General features: G+C 50.7%; 1 protein-coding gene across 7 annotated transcripts in view; it reads left to right on the top strand.

Moving 5' to 3' along the window:
- Positions 1-20,296, top strand: part of LOC109566527 (kynurenine--oxoglutarate transaminase 1) — a 37,322-nt gene extending 17,026 nt beyond the window's left edge. For 3 of the 7 annotated variants that reach the window (XM_070799379.1, XM_070799383.1, XM_070799382.1), the window contains exons 2-13: positions 9,643-9,701; positions 11,833-11,983; positions 15,533-15,682; positions 15,763-15,849; positions 16,089-16,217; positions 17,809-17,929; positions 18,270-18,346; positions 18,475-18,564; positions 18,698-18,884; positions 18,964-19,043; positions 19,573-19,659; positions 19,748-20,296. In XM_070799379.1, the coding sequence (XP_070655480.1) occupies positions 9,649-9,701; positions 11,833-11,983; positions 15,533-15,682; positions 15,763-15,849; positions 16,089-16,217; positions 17,809-17,929; positions 18,270-18,346; positions 18,475-18,564; positions 18,698-18,884; positions 18,964-19,043; positions 19,573-19,659; positions 19,748-19,813 (1,278 nt within the window). In that variant the 5' untranslated portion in view covers positions 9,643-9,648 and the 3' untranslated portion in view covers positions 19,814-20,296. Of the gene's footprint in view, positions 1-7,134; positions 7,286-9,642; positions 9,702-10,199; positions 10,253-11,832; positions 11,984-15,532; positions 15,683-15,762; positions 15,850-16,088; positions 16,218-17,808; positions 17,930-18,269; positions 18,347-18,474; positions 18,565-18,697; positions 18,885-18,963; positions 19,044-19,572; positions 19,660-19,747 lie in introns of those variants that run through there. The other 4 variants (XM_070799381.1, XM_070799384.1, XM_070799385.1 and 1 more) reach the window with 4 other exon arrangements.
- The last annotated feature ends 296 nt before the right edge of the window (positions 20,297-20,592 follow it).

Below are 20,592 nucleotides of genomic sequence, written 5' to 3'. Positions count from 1 at the left end.
AGTCAGTTCTTCGCATCAGGTGGCCAAAGGATTGGAGCTTCAGCGTCAGCATCAGTCCTTCCAGAGCATATTCAGGGTTGATTTCCTTTAGGATGGACTGGTTTTTATTGTTATGTTATCGTTGTTGCAAACTTCCTTGCCTTTTTTCGTTTTGCTTTTAGATTTTATTTATTTTTGGCTGCACCAGGTCTTTGCTGCTGTATTCAGGCTTTCTCTAGCTGCAGCAACTGGGGGTTACTCACTGTGGTGTGAGGGCTTCTCACCGTGGTGGCGTCTCATTGCGGAGCACTGGCTTTAGGCACAGGCTTCAGTAGTTGTGGTACATGAGTTGTTTTACCCCGAGGCATGTGAAATCTTCCCAGATCAGGGATCGAACCCCTGTGCTCTGTATTGGCACCCAGATTCTTATCTGCTGGGCCACCCGGGAAGTTCCTTCCCTGCCTATTAAGGTTGGGGGGAGTTTGAGGGTAGCGCCTGCTTCCCAGGGCTGTTGAAAGGGTCTGATGACATCAGTATAGTCCTTACTGCAGCGCCTGGTGCTGAGTGAGCAAATCAGAACTGATCGCATTAGTGTTATTCCTACCTCTGTGATCCGGTGAGATGGTGGCAGGTGTGATGTGGGGCAGAGGAGGCGTAGCCACCTTACGAGAAAGGCCAGAATTGATAGACATCAAGGGCTGTGGGCTACCACGTCAGAGAGAGGATCAGCCTACCAGGCACCCGCAGATTTTGAACCGAGTGGTCAGGAGGTGGTCGAGGAGGGGGGTTCCCCTGAGATTAAGTCCATCTGGGGAGTCAGCAGGGTTTCAGGCACAGGACGGGAGCAGGCACCCCTGCACTCGGCCCGTCTAAGGGGACCACCCATCCCCGTTCTCTCAGGATGGTGCTACTTTTAGCTCTGGAAGTCCGGTGTCCTGAGAAATCCCTCAATCCCTGTCAAGCGGGATGGTGGGTCCCCCAGAACAGGCACGGCTGTGCCCTCCAAGGCCAGCACTGGGCTCACACCAGGCCCTGTGCCTCCCATCCTCTGCTGAGGGGACTTGAAGCAGGCGGGCACGTTCCCCCAGACACAGGGTGGAATGCCCCTCCTCAGGTAATAATCGCACTGCCCTTTTTCGGTTCTTAGCCGCAGGGAGTAAATCGGAGGGTGAACTCTGACTGACTGCCCAGCCCCTGGATTCTCCCAGCTCACCCCCACGGGCCTTTGCACCGCCTGGCATCCTTTCCCTTCCTCTGGGACTGGGCTTGAAGGCCGCGCCCTCCAAGGAGCCCGCTGGAACTCCTGCCCTCAGGGGCCGTGCCCCCAGCGCCCTCTAGTGTCCGGTTGGGTTAGTCTCCTGGCCGTCTGTACCGAAGTACCACACAGCGGGTGGTTCTGAAGGCTGAAAGTCCAAAATCAAGGTGTTATTGGGGCCATGCTTTCTCTTAGCGTAGAGGAGGAGAATCTGGTCCATGCTTTTCTCTTAGCTTCTGTGCTGTCAGGAGTCCTCGGTGTTCCTTGGCTCGTAGACACATTAGTCTCTGCCTTACCCACTCCAGTGTTCTTGCCTGGAGACTCCCAGGGACAGCGGAGCCTGGTGGGCTGCCTTCTGTGAGGTCACACGGAGTCGGACACGACTGAAGCGACTTAGCAGCAGCAGCAACAGCTGTCTTCACGTGAACTTTCTCCCGTGTGTCTGTGTTCTTTTCTCTTCTTACAAGGAAACAAACTGTACTGGCAATGGTCCACCCTGATCCAGTGAGACCTCGTCTTCAATTTTTCGAATATTTACTTATTTACTATTATTACTATTTTTTGGAGAAAGGAATGGCAGCCCATTCCAGTATTCTTGCCTGGAGAATCCCATGGACAGAGGAGCCTGGTGGGCTACAGTCCGTGGGGTCACAAAGAGTCAGACGTGACTGAAGTGACTTAGCATGCATGCATTGCTATTTTTGTCTGGGCCAGTGTTAGTTGCAGCACGCGGGACCTTTAGTTGCCGCATGTGGGATCTAGTTGCCTCACCAGGGATCAAACCTGGGCCGCCTGCAGCCCAGAATCTTAGCCACTGGACCACCAGGGGAAGTCCATCGTCTTGAATGGGTCACACCTTCGAAGATCCTGTTTCCAAATAAGGCCACATTCACAGAGTGTTGTTTAGTCGCTCAGCCACGTCCAACTCTGCGACCCCATGGACCAACCCCAAGATCCCCAGCGGATCTTCCCGACCCAGGGATTGAACTTGCATCTCCAGCATGTGTTTTGCATTGCAGGCAGGTTCTTTACCCCCGAGCCACTGGGGAAATATTCACAGGTTATCAGAGGTTAGGACTTGGACATATGCTTTTGGAGGACACGATTCGAGCCATAACACACACCTTCGCATTGGTCAGGAAATACATGCTGGATAGTAATGGAGACAGTGTTTGTGGGCATCTCTTGACAGGCCTGGTCTGCCGGGGTCCAGCCCTGGCTGATCCAGGGTATTCGAAGCGGGGACGGCGTCGGCGACCTATTTATTTAAATATTTTATCAAAGATATAAAGAGTAATAGGATGAGGATAGGTTAGTAGGAAAATTCAGTGGAGAAAAGAGGCTGAGTAGCTTGGTTTACGCGGAAGACCAATAAATCTTCAAGACAAGAAGCTTGCACCACTTACGTAGGCCGCAGGCGTCCTTCCGTTCTCCCGAAGGAGAGGAGACACTGAGGCCTCCCCGGTCAGATCTTAGAAGCCCAGGCATAATTAGTAAGCATGGTGGGTTCTGCGCTCCAGATGGAGACTCAGCCAGAGTGGGGGAGAGAGCGACATGGGGAGACCAGTATTTCGAGAAACTGATCCCAATTCTTTATTTTCCATGGTCTACTTTTATACACTGAGATGTCATGCAAAAGTCACGCAGGGTCAGCAGTCCTGACTTTTATCAAAGTCAGGTGCTTCATACAAATGTATACAGAGGTCTTAGGGGTGTTACATCATCTTCTGGCCAGGGGGGCCTGCTGACAATTTATGACCCTCTCCTTGTGACAGCGGTCAGTCAATCAGGACACTTATTTCTCCAGGGCTGATTATTCTTAAAACAGACACCACCCAAATAAAGTTACATTCCTATAGGGTGAGGGTATAGTGGGTTTTAGTTAAGGAAAGAATTTACTTAGCCTAAGGTCTAACGTGATTAGTATCAAAGGTTAATACTTATTTCTTCTATATACTCATTAACGTGTGTAAGGGCAGGGGATGTGGAGACTTAGCAACAAACATTGGCTCAACAAATGAAAAACCCTTCACCAATACAGTTTCTAATCAGCCCATTATACTTATACTAATAGTTTTCTAACTTTTCTAAGGAACCTGTTTTTAGAAGGTTTAAAGCATCTCGTGCCTCTCACGGTTGGGAGGCTGTGAGCGATCACATGTGGCCGGACAAGCCTGTCAGGCAGGCCAGAGAACCTTCAGAGGAGTTTGTAGGTTAAAACACTCTTGTCACGCCCAGGAGTTTTTATTAACTGGAGCTCTAAGTTAACTCCTTCTCTGAAAGAGGTGGTGGGGGACAGCCCCCCGTAAAGTCAGAGGTGTAGGGGAGAACACAAAGTAGTAAAGTAGGCAGGCTCTGGTTATGGGGGTAGATGCTCGAGGAGTTCCAGGGGGAGTCCTGAGGCTCGATCCCGCCTTTGCGTATGTCGAGCCTCCTTCCTCATGACCTTTGCCACGGGCGGAGTACCTCACTCTGGATCCCAACATCGGTCCACACTGTGGTCTCAGCGCTTTGCCAGGACCTGGTCAGAGAACATGCTCCAGAGAAGCTGATGACTGAGTGAGGACCAGAGGAGGAAGTGCCCCGCCTTGGGACAGATGACTAGTTTCCTGGGCTCTGAAATGCTTTGAAAGACCTTGGAGGAACAGGCTGGGTTAGGAGCGGAGTTTAGAAGGGACTAGGCTAGGGAGCGGCCTTTCTTTCTTTCCCTCTTTCGGCTGCACTGGATCTTAGCTGTGGCACACGGGAAAAGATCTGTGTGGCTTGTGGGATCTAGGTCCCTGAGCAGGGATCAAACCCAGGCCCCCTGCATTGGGAGCAGGGAGTCTTAGCCACTGGACCACCAGGAACGTCCCATAGGCCAGATTTATTTCTTCTAAGCAAGGGCCAATAACTATCCACTTCCTAGAATCTCCTAGTGTGGGCAAGCCTGAGCCTTTGCATCCATGACCGGGTTATAAACTACTCTCCTTTTATTTCTCCTCTATAGTAAAGTTAGAGGGTCGCACTGATAGTTATGAAATGTTGTGAACAGGTAGATTACATTGGACTTACAGTTTCCAGTCCTGTGTGCAAGGAGCTTGAAGTCATCACACTGTCCTTGTGAATAAAAAGCTGAGCCAAGGAAAAAATTAACAGCTTTTCTTAGATTCATCAGAGAAGTGAGGCTGCATTGCAAATCGCCGCCTCGGGTACGTATGTGCCATCTAAGGCTGCTTTCCCAAAGCAGCAGCAGACTTGAGAAGCTGCGACAAAGACTGTCTGCCCTGCAAAGCCTAAAATATTTGCTCTGACCCAAGGCAGAAAAATGTTTGCTGGTGCTGATAAAAGATGAGGAGAGTTAACAGACAGGAATGGTGAGTGTGGCTGGGAGAGAGCAAGCAAGAGAAACGGTGGTAGGAACAACCTGGGCCCTCATCTCTGAGCTAATATGGCCTCGTAGTATATGGTCATAGGATACGGTAGAAACTTTGGGTTTTATTCTTACTATGAGGATTTTTAAAAGAAAGAAAGGAAAGTGAAGCCGCTCAGTCAGGTCTGACTCTTTGTGACCCCATGGACTGTTGCCTACAAGGTTCCTCCATCCATGGGATTCTCCAGGCAAGAATACTGGAGTGGGTTGCCATTTCCTTCTCCAGAAGATCTTCCTGACCCAGGGGTTGAACCCGGGTCTTCCACATTGTAGGCAAATGCTTTACCGTCTGAGCCACTGGGGAAGTCCAGGTCTAAGGGCTCTAGTTCCCTGACCAGGGATGGAACCCTGGTCCCCTGCATCGGGAGCGTGACGTCTTAGCCACTGGACCACCAGGGAAATCCCAATGTACAAGTTTCTGTATGGACATATTTTTGTTTTTATTTCTCTTGGGTATATACCTAGGAGCGAAATTGCTAGGTCATATGATAACTCTATGTTTAACATTTTGAGAAACTTCTAGGCTGTTTGCCACATCTGCTGCAGCGTTTTACATTCCCAGAAGCAATATACAAGGCTTCCAATTTCCCACCATCCTTGAAACACTTGTAATTATCTGTCTTGTTCTAGCCATTCTAGTGCGTGGGAAGTTGTGTCTTAGTGTACCATTTACCTAATGGCTAATGATCGTGAGGATCTTTTCATGTGCTTGCTAACAATTTATACCTCTTTGGAGAGATTCAGATTTATAATTTGCAAATACTTTCTCCTATGTGGGGTTTTTCATTTTCTTGATGGTATCTTTTGAGACACAAAAGTTTTTAATTTTGGTGAAGTCTAAATCCATTTTTTCTTTCATTGCTTGTGTTGTTATATATAAAAGCTGCTATATATGGTGTTATATATAAAAAAAAAAACACACTTCTTCTAATGCAAGGTCAATGGAGAAGGCAATGGCACCCCACTCCAGTACTCTTGCCTGGAAAATCCCATGGACAGAGGAGCCTGGTAGGCTGCAGTCCATGAGGTCGCTAAGAGTCGGACACGACTGAGCGACTTCACTTTGACTTTTCACTTTCATGCACTGGAGAAGGAAATGGCAACCCACTCCAGTATTCTTGCCTGGAGAATCCCAGGGATGGGGGAGCCTGGTGGGCTGCCGTCTATGGGGTCGCACAGAGTCGGACATGACTGAAGCGACTTAGCAGCAGCAGCAGCAATGCAAGGTCAAAAACTTTACTCCTGTTTTCTTCAAGGAGTATTATAGTTTTAACCCTTTTATTGAGTTAATTTTTTTTATAAAGTAGGAGTCCAGTTTCATTCTTCTGCATGGGGATATCCAGATGTTTCAGCACCAATTTGTTGAAAAGATTGTTATGTCTTCACTGAATTTTCTTTTCTTTTTTTGCTCGGGGGTCACATAACTAGTTAGCATGCCAGAGTCTCCTTCATTATCAGAATTAACCAGACAAATCACTTTACCAACTAAGAACGGCCATGCACCACCACCCACAGAATCGAGAAAGAGCTATCAGTGTGCCAGTCCTGTCCCTCATTGAATTTTCTTGGCACCCTTGTCAAACAGCAATGGATCAAATAGCAGTTTACTTTTGGGCTCTCAATTCTACTCCCTTGATTTATATGTCTATCCTTATGCCATTACCACACTGTTTTTTGGTTCCCTTAGCTTTTTAGTAAGTTTTGAAATTGTGCAGTGTGTCCTTCAAAGATTTTCTTCTTTTTTAAGCATTCACTTTTTAATTTATGTTTGTTGAATCTTTTTTTTTTTCTTAGCAGCACTGCAAGGCTGTGGGTTCTTAGTTCCCTGACCAGGGATGGAACCCGGGCCCTGGCAGTGAAAGCACTGAGTCCTAACCACTGGATCGCCAGGGAATTTCGGAATCTCTTTTAAGGCCTGATCAGCTTTAGATTTGGTTTTAGCACAGAAATAATCTACAGGTGGTATGTGTGTTTCCAGAGTCAGGACGTAATGTAGGCTTGGCTCTGCCTATGATATTAGAAGCCATCCATAATCTTCATTTTTAATTAGATCATTTTTAATTAGAGGTGATTTACATTTTGAGGGCTTCCTGCATTGCGGGAGACCTGTGTTCAATTCCTGGGCTGGGAAGATCCCCTGGAGAAGGAAATGGCAACCCAATCCAGTATTCTTGCCTGGAGAATCCCATGGACAGAGGAGCCTGGTGGGCTGCAGTTTGTGGAATCGAAAGAGTTGGACACAACTTAGCACTATCTTTTTCTTTCTTTTTCTTAACATTTTGAAAGGGTTACTGTGGTTGCTGGGGCGGGGGGTGGTCCCAGGGTTTCAAGGACTGAAGGATAGTCATGCGACAAAACACTTGTTTCCATGCCTGGTACAGAGGGACCACTTGATAAATACCAGCCCTTATTGTTTTTGTTATTAGAGCTGATGGGCGGGGGGGGGGCGGGCACCAAGTCCTGGGCCCAGAGCCATTTTTCTGGCCAGGGTGTTCTCCCTTCTCTGCCCTTGGAGGGGACCTCACCCCACGGCTCTGGGAGGCATGTTCAGGAACACGACGGCCATCTGTTTGCACCTGGTGGGGCCCCTCCGGGGAAAGAAGTCTGGAGCTTCGCTCACCCGGTGTTTGCACCAGACTGTAAGTGCTCTCGCCCGTTGAGCCCTGCTGCTCGCATGACCTGGGGTCCTGGGATCTGGCTTGGCCCTGGCTTCAAAGCTGTGCATGAGCCTCCTCTTTCAGGAAGCCTTCTCTGACTGCAGTCTGGGTGTGGGCCCCTCCCTTGCCCCTGCTTCTGATCTAGCTTGTAGCTCTGCATCCTTGGTGCTGCAGCCTCCCCATCGGCCCCTAGCCCAGCCCAGTGTTTGGTACACAGTAGGTGCTTCATAAATGTTGGCTGAATAAATACATTATGCATAAACTCAAGAACAGGCACTGGTTCCTCCCTTATCCAAGCAATGTGTGATGTACGCAAAGGTCACTCCACTGAGCACCTCAGTTTCCCCCCTTTTTCATCTCCTCCCTGAACTCATTCAGCTCGGTGCCTCTTTGTTCTCTCTCTGTGCCCCTGTACCCCTCTACTCCTTCACTCATCTCAGCCCTCCTCAAACTCCCTCACTCCAACCTCTACTCACCTCTCCACCACTGCCCCAACTCATCTTTACTGTATTTCCTTAACGTGATGCATACCCAATTCAAAAGCAAGTCCTTATATCATTGAACCCATAATGACATCAATATTAAGATACATTGTTATTTTATGGACTAGTAAGGGAGGAGGAAATTGCCTATTAAATTCATTCTATAGGTTCTAAGATACATCTGAAAATGCAGTGTGCAAAAACACACATTTCAGAATCAAATATGATATGATCTCCGTACAAAAAGACTTGGAAACATAGAAAAGCACACCCATGATTCAATCACCTACAATTCCACCACTCAGAGGGAACCTTTGTTAACATGTTACTACGTTTCCTTCTAAACTTTTTTTCCATTCACATATGACTATAAACAATGTATACATAGAAGCATACACAAGGGTATTTTTTTAAACATAAGCATATCATACATGCTATTTTGTCCCCTGTTTTATTGATGTCAGTACAGCACATTTATAAACATTCCGCTAAAATGTAATTTTCTCGCATATTTTTAATCATAAAAATAAAACATTTATTTTAGAAAATGTGAAAAAAAGAAAATTATTAAGGAAGAGAAGGAAAAGTATCTGTTTACTAACCAAAGATAATCACTGCCGTCTAACATTTTGGGGATCACACAATTTCCCTGGCAAAGATCATGCTATCGTTTTTACTATTTCCATACATGCTGAGTGCCAGGCCTGGCGAGAGGTATTAGGGCCTGGTGAAAGCACAGGGCCGCCAGTGTTAGCAAAGTACCCACTAGGTGCCAGGCTCCACGCTGGGCTCTCTCTGAACCATTCACATCACCAGGACCCCCAGGCGATGGAAAAACCTGGCCGGTGTACAGACCGTCCCCACACCCTTCTCCAGGCCCAGGGCCAGGGGCTGGGAGCCCTGCTGTTGCTGTCGTCCTGCCCCAGAGCCCTGTGCAGCTCCTCTTCTGACCTTGGGCAAGGCCCCAAGTCTCTCTGAGCCTCAATGTCCTCATCTTTAGATGAGGATTATCCTGACCCCTCTGGTAAGCATGCTGTGAGGACTCGGACTGTGAAGAACAGTGAGGGTTGACCGTGAGCTACAGCTGGTGGCTTCACCACCTGCAGCCCCTCTGAGACTGCAACCCACAGGGACCAAGAGGCTCTGAGGGACCACGAAGCCCATGCCCCTATTACACTGATGGGGAGACTGAGGCCAGGAGGAGCTAACGCACTTGTGCAATATCACCCAGCCACGACAGACTGAGGGCCTGAGCCTGATGGTCCCCAGGCCAGGCCAGTCTCTGCACACCTGTGGGTGAGGGGGAAGCTGGCCTGGAAAGAACCCAGGGAAGAGGAGGGGTGGTCCCCTGAGCCCCTGAAAGACTGAGCAAGTGGCCCCTGTGCCCAAGTCCGAACATGGCCTCATCTCAAACAGGCCTGAGTCTGTCTGTCGTGTGACCTTGACCGCAGCTGTCTCCCCCTCCTCCCTGCATTTTCGCATCTGTAAAATGGGTCAAGTCGGGGGGTTCCGGGAAGTTCATGGAAGCGTTTAGAAAGAAGCCGCTGCCGTCACTGTCACCGTACTCCGCTCTCCTGCTTCCTGCTGCTCCTCCTCCCCAGCCCCTCCAAATTTTAACCTGGGTCAAATTTTAACCTGATGGAATCCAGTCTATGTCCCAAGATGTGCGGAGTCCGGGCTGGCAGGTGGGCAACTCCAGGCTGGTGGCGCGGGGAGGAGCCCTGCTCTTCGCCTCCTCCCGGCGGGGCGGACACGGAGGCTGTGGTCACAGAGCAGTTGCCTCCCCAGAGCGAGCCCAGGCTGACTCTCCACTTGCTCTGTCTCCAGCTGACTCTCTGCTTGCTCTGTTGTCTCCAGCTCACCATGGCTAAACGGCTGCAGGCTCGAAGGCTGGACGGGATCGACCACAACCCATGGTGAGCCAGGCAGGACTGGGTAGGATGGTGGTGGGGGTCCCCTGGCTCGAGGATAGCAGGGCTGGCGGTCCCCGGGTTGGCCGGGACTCAGTGGTACCTAAGACGGCTGCATACTCGGACCGAGAGGTTTGCAGCCTCAGCCCTTGAGAGGTGAGGACCCCCAGCCACCGGCTCGGGTTTGGGTCTCAGCCTCACCCTGCTTGGCTGTGGCATTTGGGGCCAGTGACTCACCTGCCCTGAGCCTCCAGGTCCAGCTAGGAAATGGAGATGCTTCTGTCTCCCCTGAAGGGCCTTGGGAGGATGAGATGAAATACAGTGTGAGCCATGGCTACTACCCAGGCACCGGGCTGAGGGCTTTCCGGGGGCAGGAGGGTGTCTTTCATTTCACACTTAGTAGAGAACAAGATAAGCTAAAGAATATAAGAAGGTAAGACATGGGCGGCTTCTCACCGACACTTGCAGAGCTCAGCATCTTTTCTTTATTGACTCATTCTACATGTGAAAGACGTACGTGCCCGCTGTCACTAGTGATGCGACGGATGCAATTGCAGGTGTGTAAGAAAGATTGAAGGACCTTCCTTCTTCCCCCTTCTCCAACCCCTGCTCCCAGCCCAGTCCCCCTTTGGCCAAGAGCACAGAGCCACCTCTGTACAGGTGGCTGTTGTTTTTGTCCAAAAGAGGACCATCTTTTTCTTTCACACTCTCCTCCTGTACCGCATTTTGTGTTTTGCAAACATCTTCCACCTCCATCTTCTCCTCTGATGCTCCCTGGTGTTTGGGATAGGGAAACCAGGCCCAAAGACCCTATGGTATCCGGCTGCCCTCCAGGTTGAGCCCCCAGGGTCCTGCTTCCCAGGCTGCCCCGTCTGTCCTCTCTGTGAGGCAGGTGGACAGGCCTGTGGCCCATTTTGCAGATAAGGTAAAGTCCAGCCCAGAGGGAGGAAATGACTGGCTGGGAGAGGCAGCTAGAGTCTTTCCTGACTCACAGAGCCAGCAGACTCTTGAGCCTGTCATACCCATTCTACAGAAGGGAGGACTGAGGCCAGGAGAAGCCAAGTCTCAGGCAGAGTCAGGGCAGAGCTGGCCAGGGAGGACTGCACAGAGCAGGGAAGCGTGCTAGGAGAGATGAGGGCCATGAGAGGCCCCCGGTTCCTGCGGACCCTCGGGTGGTGGCCTGAGGATCTGGCTCCGTTGTCCCAGCCACCATGGAACACCCACCATCTGACTTTGCATCTCAGCTCTGCTTTAGCCACCAGTGTGGCTCTGGGCAGGTCATGGGCCTCTCTGAGCCTCAGCAACTTCGTGTCTTCAGAGACCTTGTGAAGCTCTGGAGAGAAGAATGACCGATTGTAGACATATTTATTGTTAGGCAAATTCATTGCCACCACCCCTGACTCTTCTGCCCCTTGCCAACCTGGAGCCATGGTGCCAGCCTTTTTATCCAGCTTCTCAGCCTCTCTGCCAGCTTCCCTAAAGAGGTGGCCAGCAGGCAGGCCCAGAAGAAAGGTGGTAGGGGGCCAGAGGCGGCAGATGGCAGGGCTGGTGGGACTACAGTCTGTTCAGAGTAACTCTCCAGGGCCTGACTGTTGCTCCAGACAGAGGTGGACTCAAAAGCCAACTGGGAAAAGCTAATTGGGAGCCATCGGGCAAGTCCCCTGAATCCCACCTTCTCCATCCCCATTGCGACCGAGGAGTAGAGCTTGCCTCATAGACTAACAGAGGCGATATGAGCAAATGTTTCAAAGTGTGGCGTTGACAGACGCATGAATGGGTCATGAAATCCATTTAGGGGTGCTCAGCAAGTATTTATAAAGACCAGAGTAGGACAGAATGGGAAAGACTGCCGTGGATCCCACTGGAAGGAGAACGTGGAGTCCCTGTTTGTCTCTCCAGAGTCTGGGATGTAAAAGTGATTTCTTACTGTGGATGGTGATGGAAAGTTGCAGAGCCCCTGGGCTGAGACATGTGACCAGGATACGACCAGTTATGACCGTAAACAGATCAGGATAGGTGCTAACTATCCAGTTTTTCTAGAGCAAGCCCAACTGCCTTGCTCACCCTGCCCTGGAATGGAGCAGAAATCCAGGTTGGGGTGGAGGGTTCTGCTACCCACTCTCTGTTTGTTGCCCAGGGTGGAATTTGTCCAACTGGCCAGCGAGGAGGCTGATGTTGTAAATTTGGGCCAAGGCTTCCCAGACTTCTCACCCCCAGAGTTCGCCGTGGAAGCCTTTCAGCACGCCGTCAGCGGAGACTTCATGCTTAACCAGTACACGAAAGCATTTGTGAGTCTCCCAGCCCCTCTGGGGGCCTCAAGACATGGGTCTCTGCAGAGGTCCCAGGGGAGGAAGGGGCAGCTCTTTCTGGAGAGCAGGCCAATCTAGATGTTAGGGTTCACGGGGCAGAGCCGTTGAAATTCAGTCCGGCCACGGTTCAGTGTTCACTGACTGTCTCCTTTGTTACAGGCCCTGGGACAGTTCATGGCCTGGGGGAAAGACAGATTTAAAAGAAAACAAAACATGAGCTGGGAGATCAAGGTCTAGTGGGAAAAGCAGACCAAACAACAGAAGCAGAAATCAAAGGTAGTTGATATGCTGCGATGGAGGAGCTTAGGGTCCTTGGGAACACGAAGAAGGCAAGGAAACCTGAGAGATCAGGGAAGGCTTCCTGAAGGAGGTGACACATAAAGCTGATGAAAGATAGTTGATTTTTTTTTTTTGACTCTAAATCCAAAGTTTGTCTGTGAAGGACCACAGAGTAAATATTTGCCAGCCCTGGAGCAGGTTCTTAAACGTTGGTGTGCATCTCACAGCCTGGGGGAAGTGTCTTCCAATCCCACCGCCCAGAGTCTAGCACTGCCAACGGTGTGCTGTGTTGCTGAGTGTTCAGACTTTTGAACTTTTAACTTTAAAAATGTTTATATAAACACACACGTGCATCCACAAGTGAGATTTGTGTGGCTTTCCTTTTTGTATTTTTATTGAAATATAAAGCTGACTCTGCATCATGTGGCCAAAGTATTGGAGCCTCAGCTTGATTTACAACATTGTCTTAATTTCTGGCGCTCAGCAAAGTGATTCAGTTATAATATACATATATCCCCGTTTTAAAATTTTCTTTTCAAAAAAAAAATAAATAAAATTTTCTTTTCCATTATAGTTTATCATAGCATATTGAATATAGTTCTCTGTGCTATACAGTAGAACCTTGTTTTTTGGGTTTTTTTTGGTTTTCTGGCTGTGCTGCTCAGTAGGTGGGATCTTAGTTCACCTACAGTGAAAGCACAGTGTCCTAACCACTGGATCTTAAGGGAAGGCCAACGTTGTTTCTAGTATGAATCCATTTGTGTTAAAAAATCACAAATCTTTTTCTAGAAACATACAACCCACGAAAATTGAATCAAGAACAAACAGATAATTTGAACAGATCTATCACTACAAGTGAAATAGAGTCTGTAATTTAAAAACTCCCTACAAACGAAAGTCTGAGACCAGATGGCTTCACAGACTGATTCTGCCAAATATACAAAGAAGAACTTACATCGATCGTTCCCAAACTCTTCCAAAAATTGAAGAGGAAACACTCCCAAAGACTTTCTATGAAGCCATCATCATCCATCAGGATGACCAAAACTAGACAGCACCGAATCAGAAAATTACAGGGAAATATTTTGATGAATACAGATGCAACAATTTTCAACAAAATATTAGCATACCAAATCCAACAACATGTAAAAAAGATTGTACGCCACATCCCAAGTTCACAAGGATCAGCATAGGCAAATCAGTGTGATTCACCACATAAACAAAAGAAAAAAACAAAAACCACATGGCTATCCCAATAGATGTAAAAAAGCATTTGATGAAATTCAACATCCATTCATGATAAAAACGCTTACCCAAGTGGTAATAGAGGAAACATATCCCAACATAACAAAAGCTATCTACGACAAACCCACAGCCAATTTAATACTCAACGCTGAAAAGCTGAAAGCCTTCCCACTAAAATCTGAAACAAGACAAGGATGCCCACTCACACCTCTTCTACTCAAGATAGTACTAGAAGTCCTAGCCACAACAATCAGATAAGAAAAAGAAACACAAGGTATCCAAATTGGAAGGAAAGAGACAAAACTGTCTCTCTATGCAGAGGATATGATACTATATATAGAAAACCCTAAAGACTCCACACAAAGCTACTAGAACTGATAAGCAAATTCAACATTATATATACAATGTTATGGAACTTGTTTATTTCACTACATACATGATAGGGGCAACTTTCCATGTCAAAATAGCCTCATTCTTTTTGATGACTGCATAGTATTCCACTGACTAGAGGTGCCATAATTTATTTACCCAGCCCTGCACTGATGGTCTGGTTTGGCTATCTCACTATCAAGCAATGCCACATTGAATATTTTGTGTGTACACACAGGTGAGCATTTATCTCAAATCACAAGAAGTAAAACCAGATAATCAAAGGGTGTAAGCATTTTAGCCTATGATGCTGCTGCTAAGTCACTTCAGTCGTGTCCGACTCTGTGCGACCCCATAGACGGCAGCCCACCAGGCTCTGCCGTCCCTGGGATTCTCCAGGCAAGAACACTGGAGTGGGTTGCCATTGCCTTCTCCATTGTGTGAAAGTGAAAAGTGAAAGTGAAGTCGCTCAGTCTCGTCCGACTCGTAGCGACCCCATGGACTGCAGCCCACCAGGCTCCTCCATCCATGGGATTTTCCAGGCAAGAGTACTGGAGTGGGGTGCCATCGATGGACATCATCAAATTGCCCTCCAGTAAGACTTACATTCCCATCAATAGTCTGGTCTCAGAGCTGGCAGGAAAGTTCATTCTGTTCCTACCAATATTGAACATCAGCAATTTTTCTTTCATGACTGCCCTTATTATTTCATTTGGCTATGTGTATTTGTTTTATTGCTTCACAAGAGCTCTTTCTGTTGCAATGTTTCTCTCTTAGTTTTCTAACTTTGCTCATGGAATATTTTGATGTATAGAAATTTTTCATTTTCATGTGGTCAAATCTGGTTTGGTAAATCATTTAATTAAGTTCCAGACCTTAGGTTTCAGTCCCTTGGCTTACCCTGGAATGTGTTATAAGTGTCCTCCGCAAACAAGCATATAGATCCAATATTCCTCTCAAAGTGAGGGGTTTCCAAAGCTGCAGCATAAACTCCCAGTCCTGCACTTCAACTGCCATGACCTGGGGCAAGTCATTTCCTTTCCCGGGTCTCTTTTTCCACCTGTTAAATTATGGGAATCAAGTAATGTCTGTCTTGTAAGGCTGCTAAGAGGCTCAGATGGCACAAAAGTCCTTCTTAAAGAAAGTGAAAGTGGCCCAGTCGTATCTGATTCTTTGTGACCCCACAGACTGTACAGTGATGCGGTTCTCCAGGCCAGAATACTGGAGTGGGTAGCCTTTCCCTTCTCCAGGGGATCTTCCCAACCCAGGAATGGAAGCCAGGTCTCCTGCATTGCAGGCGGATTCTTTACCAGCTGAGCCTCAAGGGAAGTCCCTTAAACTCTCTTAAACTTAAAGAGAGGTGTTTAAAGCGTGGAGTTGTTGCTATTTATTGGACTGTCATTCGTGAAGGCATACACTCTGTCTGGTTCCCCATGAATCCCAGCCCTGGGTGGTGTGCCCGGCACAGAGCAGGCTTCATGGCAAGGGGTGGTGGCAGAGATGAAAGGACCCACCCCACAGAAGGTGACTTGACTCCCAGGTTTGCTGCTGAAAGATGCTAGAATTGCAGAGAGTGTCTGAACGGGAGGGTGGGCCCAGGCCGAGCCAGGCGCCTGACCCGTGCTGTCCTGGCAGGGTTACCCACCCCTGACGAAGATTCTGGCCAGTTTCTTTGGGAAGTTGCTGGGACAGGAGATAGACCCACTCAAGAACGTGCTGGTAACCGTGGGTGCCTACGGGGCCCTGTTCACAGCCTTCCAGGCCCTGGTGGATGAAGGAGATGAGGTGAATGGGCAAAGCCCGGGCTGGGTCGGGGTGAAGGGTCCGGGTGGAGCCAGCCCCAGCTCATCTGACTTTTGTACTAGGTTATCATCATCGAGCCCTTCTTTGACTGTTATGAGCCCATGACATTGATGGCAGGGGGTCGCCCTGTGTTTGTGTCCCTGAAGCCGGTGAGGATGCTGGCTGGGGTGTGGGTGGGCAGAGGGGTCCAAGGAGTGTGCTGGGTTGAACCCGGGGAGGTGGAAAGAAGGAAGGAAGTGGAGGAGGCCAGTTTCTCCGGGGTTGGGGGAGGGGTGGCCAGAGCCCCAGAGGAGAGCCCGTGGAGACAGATGCCTGGGGGGAGGAGCCGAATTCCTAGAGATGAAAGTCAGGGAGTAAGTATTGCCACCCCCGCCCCCTCCTCTTGCAGAGCCCCACCCAGAAGGGAGAACCGGATTCCAGCAGCAACTGGCAGCTGGATCCCACGGAGCTGGCCAGCAAATTCACATCTCGCACTAAAGCCTTCATCCTCAACACACCCAACAACCCCCTGGGAAAGGTACCTGAGAGACCTCCTCCCCGGGCACCCCTCCAGATTGGCTTGCGTGCCTGTTCTGTTACTCGTGTGCTGCCATGGGGCCTCAGTTTTCTTATCCGTCAAGCGGGAGAGCTAACTGTGGAGAGCTCTGAGGATCGAGGCTCCTGGGGTCCCAGGGCCTGGGGCAGGGATCCCCAGGGCAGGTGTCAGCAGTAGGGGGCTGGGCTGGAAGCCTCTATTACTTCCCCACAGACCTGGACCCGTGACTTCACCGCTCCACTTTTCTCATCTGTAAAATGGGAACACGACAGAACCGATGTCAAGGAAGACCCAGTGTTCCACCCGTGCTTCTCCTTTACTGTCACACCATTATCACACTCACAAAGCTTCTGACACCAGATATGTGGGGTTCTTTTTTTCCCCACACTAAGCAGTTCTGTGAGACCAGCTGGGTGTCCCACAAAATCCAATTCAATTTAATTCAGTCCTGACACTGTCTACCTGGAGATGGTGTCAGCTTCCACCGGTGAAGGGCTCAGTCTGACAAGGCTGCCCCCCGACCCCACTTCAGACGCCAATCACAAGTCAGTTTGTGCTTCCAACCTGTGGCTGTAAATCTGAGACGCCCACCTCCCCCCCTTCAGGTTCAATTCATCTGAGTGGCTCACAGGACTCAGGGACACACCTACTAACAGTTATCAGTTTATTAAAGGTGATGATAAAGGATACAGATAAACAACCCGATGAAGAGACAAGTATGGCAAGGTCTGGGAGGTGCCTGAGAACAGGTGCTTGCTTCTGTCCCTGTGGAGTTGGGGGTGCGTCAGCATGAGCTCACCCACCTCTGCAAGCTCCCCAAACCCCATCCTATCGGGATTTTGATGGAGGCATCAATTATCAACTCCATTTCCAACCCCTCTCCCTTCTCTGAGGAAGTGGCAGGAAGTGGGATGTGGGAGGGGGCTGAAAATTTCAGGCTCCTAATCATGGCTTGCGTGGTCTTTCTGGTGACCAGCCTCCATCCAGGAGCCCACTCAGAGTCACCTCACTAGAACAAAAATGCTCCTAGCGCTCTTATCTCTTAGGAGTGTACAGGGGGTTCCATTGCCTGTGTCAAGGTCAGGATCAAAGACCAAGCATTAGAGCAAAAGATGCTTCTAGTACTCTTGTGCATGCGTGCTCAGTCGCTTCAGTCGTGTCCAGCTCTTTGCGACCCCAGGGACTGTAGACGACCAAACTCCTCTGTCCATGGGATTCTCCAGACAAGGATACTGGAGTGGGTTGCCATGCCCTCCTCCAGGGGATCTTCCTGACCCAGGGATCGAACCCGCATCTCTTATGTCTCCTGCATTGGCAGGCGGGTTCTTTACCACTAGCACCACCGGGGAAACCCTCCAGGGCTTTTACGCCTTAGTAGTTACACGGGTTTTAGGAGTTCTGTGCCAGAAACCGGGGCAGTGACCAACAGAGATATTTTCTGTTATCTCACAACTGACCTCACAGGGTCACTGTTGCAGGGATAGGAGAGGGCAGAGAAGCCCTTGGCCCCGGCTCTGGCCGGGCGCTCACATCGCTCTGAGCTGGCCTCTCTGGTGGGGGACGGTCCCTGCAGGTGTTCTCCAAGGAAGAGCTGGAGCTGGTGGCCAGCCTGTGCCAGCAGCATGACGTGGTGTGCATCTCGGACGAGGTGTACCAGTGGATGGTCTTCGATGGGTTCCAGCACATCAGCATCGGTGAGCCAAGCCGGCCAGGGCGCCCCCGTAACCCCGGACCTTTGCGGCAGGGCCTTGAGCCCAGTCCGGTGGCAGCGCAGGTCTGGTGATTAGGACCGAGGGGTCTGGACCCACACAGGTCAGGTGACCTGGGGCTGTGACTTCACTTCTCTCGGGACAGGGGAACATAGTGGCACCTACCTCCCGAGGTTGTCATGAGGAGGGGCTCAAATATGTCTTGGAAATAGCTTTACACGGAGTGGAGTCCGTGGCGCTGAGAGCCTGGGTGCCTGCTGGGACCCAGCCCCCACTCCGTGCCCCCACCCCCGTCTCAGCAGCCGCTCTCTTTGATCTTGGGCAGCCAGCCTCCCTGGCATGTGGGAACGCACCCTGACTATCGGTAGCGCTGGCAAGACCTTCAGTGTCACAGGCTGGAAGGTGAGGCAACGAGAGTATGGGGGGCCCCTCCCTCTACAATCGTTGGTGGGAGAGGCTGGCCTGGGAATCCGGAAAGGGTTTGGCTGGGCCCCCGAGGGCCTCACCCTCTCCCTGTGTTCTTGGTCCAGGTGGGCTGGGTCCTGGGCCCCGACAGCCTCATGAAGCACCTGCGTACTGTGCACCAGAACTCCGTCTATCACTGTGCCACGCAGGGCCAGGTGAGGGGGCGTGGCCATGTGAGGGGCGGGGCCGGATAGGGGCGGGGCAAGAGAGGGGTTTGGGTCAGCTCCAGGGTCGGGTCATACCTGACCCGTTCGCCGACCCCCCCACCCGCCCCCACGCCCTCCCCAGGCCGCAGTGGCTCAGAGCTTCGAGCGGGAGCAGCTGCACTTCGGCCGACCCAGCAGCTACTTTGTGCAGCTCCCACAGTACATCCAGCGCTGCCGCGACCACATGATACAGAGCCTACAGTCCATGGGCTTCCGGCCTGTGACCCCCCAGGGCAGCTACTTCCTCATCACAGACATCTCGGACTTCAGTAAGTGGGCCCGGCCGGGCGGGGCTGAAGCTGGGGCCCTGGAGGCTGCCCAGGACTCAGCACGTCTTCTGTCCCCCAGAAAACAAGATGCCTGACTTGCCCGGAGCGGCAGATGAGCCGTACGACAGACGCTTCGTCAAGTGGATGATCAAGAATAAGGTGGGCTGGGCCTCTGCCGGGCGCTCTGTGTTTGACAGGCTGTGCACTGCTAAGGGTGCCTGACCCTCGAGCTGATGGGCCAAAATCCAGCCCGGCCTCTCAGGGCAGTATTCATTTCAAGGAAAGGAGAGCCTGTTTTTAATGTGCTCCAATAGGCCTTGTGGGCTGGCAGGAATTCCTGCCCTCTCAGGGCCTCAGTCTTCCCATCTGTACAGTGAGTTGGCCCATTAACTCTGAGGTCCATCCAGCTCAGTGCTGCGATTCTAAGACATTTCTCCTATGGCTCTGCCCTGACCTGCCAGGTGATCTTCCTTGCTCTCAGCCTCCCTCTCTCCTCTGTACATAAGTAGGGACTTGGCATGGTGCTTTGGGATGTTTTACCTCTGACCTTGACACAGCACTGGGAGGTGCTGCATTGAAGCTTATTCTCTTTCTCCTTCCTTATCGTGGAACCCCTCTGACCCCCTGAGGCCCCCCAGAGGCCTGCCAGGCTGTGGGATGGTTGAGACATGGGCTTCCTCCTCCCCAGGGCTTGGTGGCCATTCCAATGTCCATCTTCTTCAGCCTACCACACCAGAAGTTCTTTGACCACTATATCCGCTTCTGTTTTGTGAAGGTAAAGGACAGCCCTGGGGAGGGCAGAGCTCCCCAGGCCTCCTCAGACCTCCTGGGGAGAGGGGTAGGACTGATCTGTGTTGGTGCAGGATGAATCCACGCTCCGGGCCATGGACCAGAAGCTGCAGAAGTGGAAGGCTGAGCTCACGCCCTGAGGTCGTGACATCAGCGCTGGGCCCTGCCTGGTGCCTGCACACTCTGTGAGGCTCTGTCTTTGTCCAGCTCTCAGCCATCCCCAGGTGGCAGGTAGATGGTACTGGAGGAGCCCGTCTCTGTAACACAGAATGATCCCAGGAAGAGTCCTGCTTTTGGTCTTTGGGGAGTCGGGAGCACTTCTTCATGGTGCATGGCTCTGTTCCTGTCGCAGAGGTGAGGGAGGCCTGGCCGGGGCCTCTCCCTGGTGCTCCCTGTGGTGGGCTAAATGGTCTTGGGTCCCCTCGCCCCTCCCCAGGCTCAGCTGGGACTCCGAGGGCAGACTTCAATAATGTACTGGCCTTGGTCCCAGTCCTGGCCCCAGCCAGGCTTCAGACATCCTTCTTTCCTTATCTACATTTGTTCTTGGGAAGTTGTATTTAGGCTTGAGTCCTCAAGCCAGTACTTTTTGCCCACAATAAAGTTTTAAGCTATTCAGACCCTTATTGGCTGCTTCTCTCTGCTTCACACCCTGGTGCTGATTGCTGGCAGGGACTCAGTCAGAACAGAAGGCACCTTCCACCTCCCTGAACCTCAGCTCCCAGACTCTCTTTCTACAAACGTTTTGGAACCCAAAGAAGGGCAGGGACTCGGGACTTGTCTGAGGTCACCTAGTTAGTTCATGATAAAATCAGGCCTTGGGGCTCAGATGGTGTGTGTAACTATTGTTGGGTGTGTGTGTGTGTGTGTGTGTGTGTTGGGGGCCTTAGTTGTGGGTCTAACAGGAAAGATACAGACAATC

The sequence above is a fragment of the Bos indicus genome, chromosome 11 (genome assembly GCF_029378745.1).
Source record: "Bos indicus isolate NIAB-ARS_2022 breed Sahiwal x Tharparkar chromosome 11, NIAB-ARS_B.indTharparkar_mat_pri_1.0, whole genome shotgun sequence".
NCBI classification, from domain to species: Eukaryota; Metazoa; Chordata; class Mammalia; order Artiodactyla; family Bovidae; genus Bos; species Bos indicus.
The sequence above is the reverse complement of the archived record's forward strand: the minus strand, read 5'-3'. Positions and strand labels throughout refer to the sequence as shown.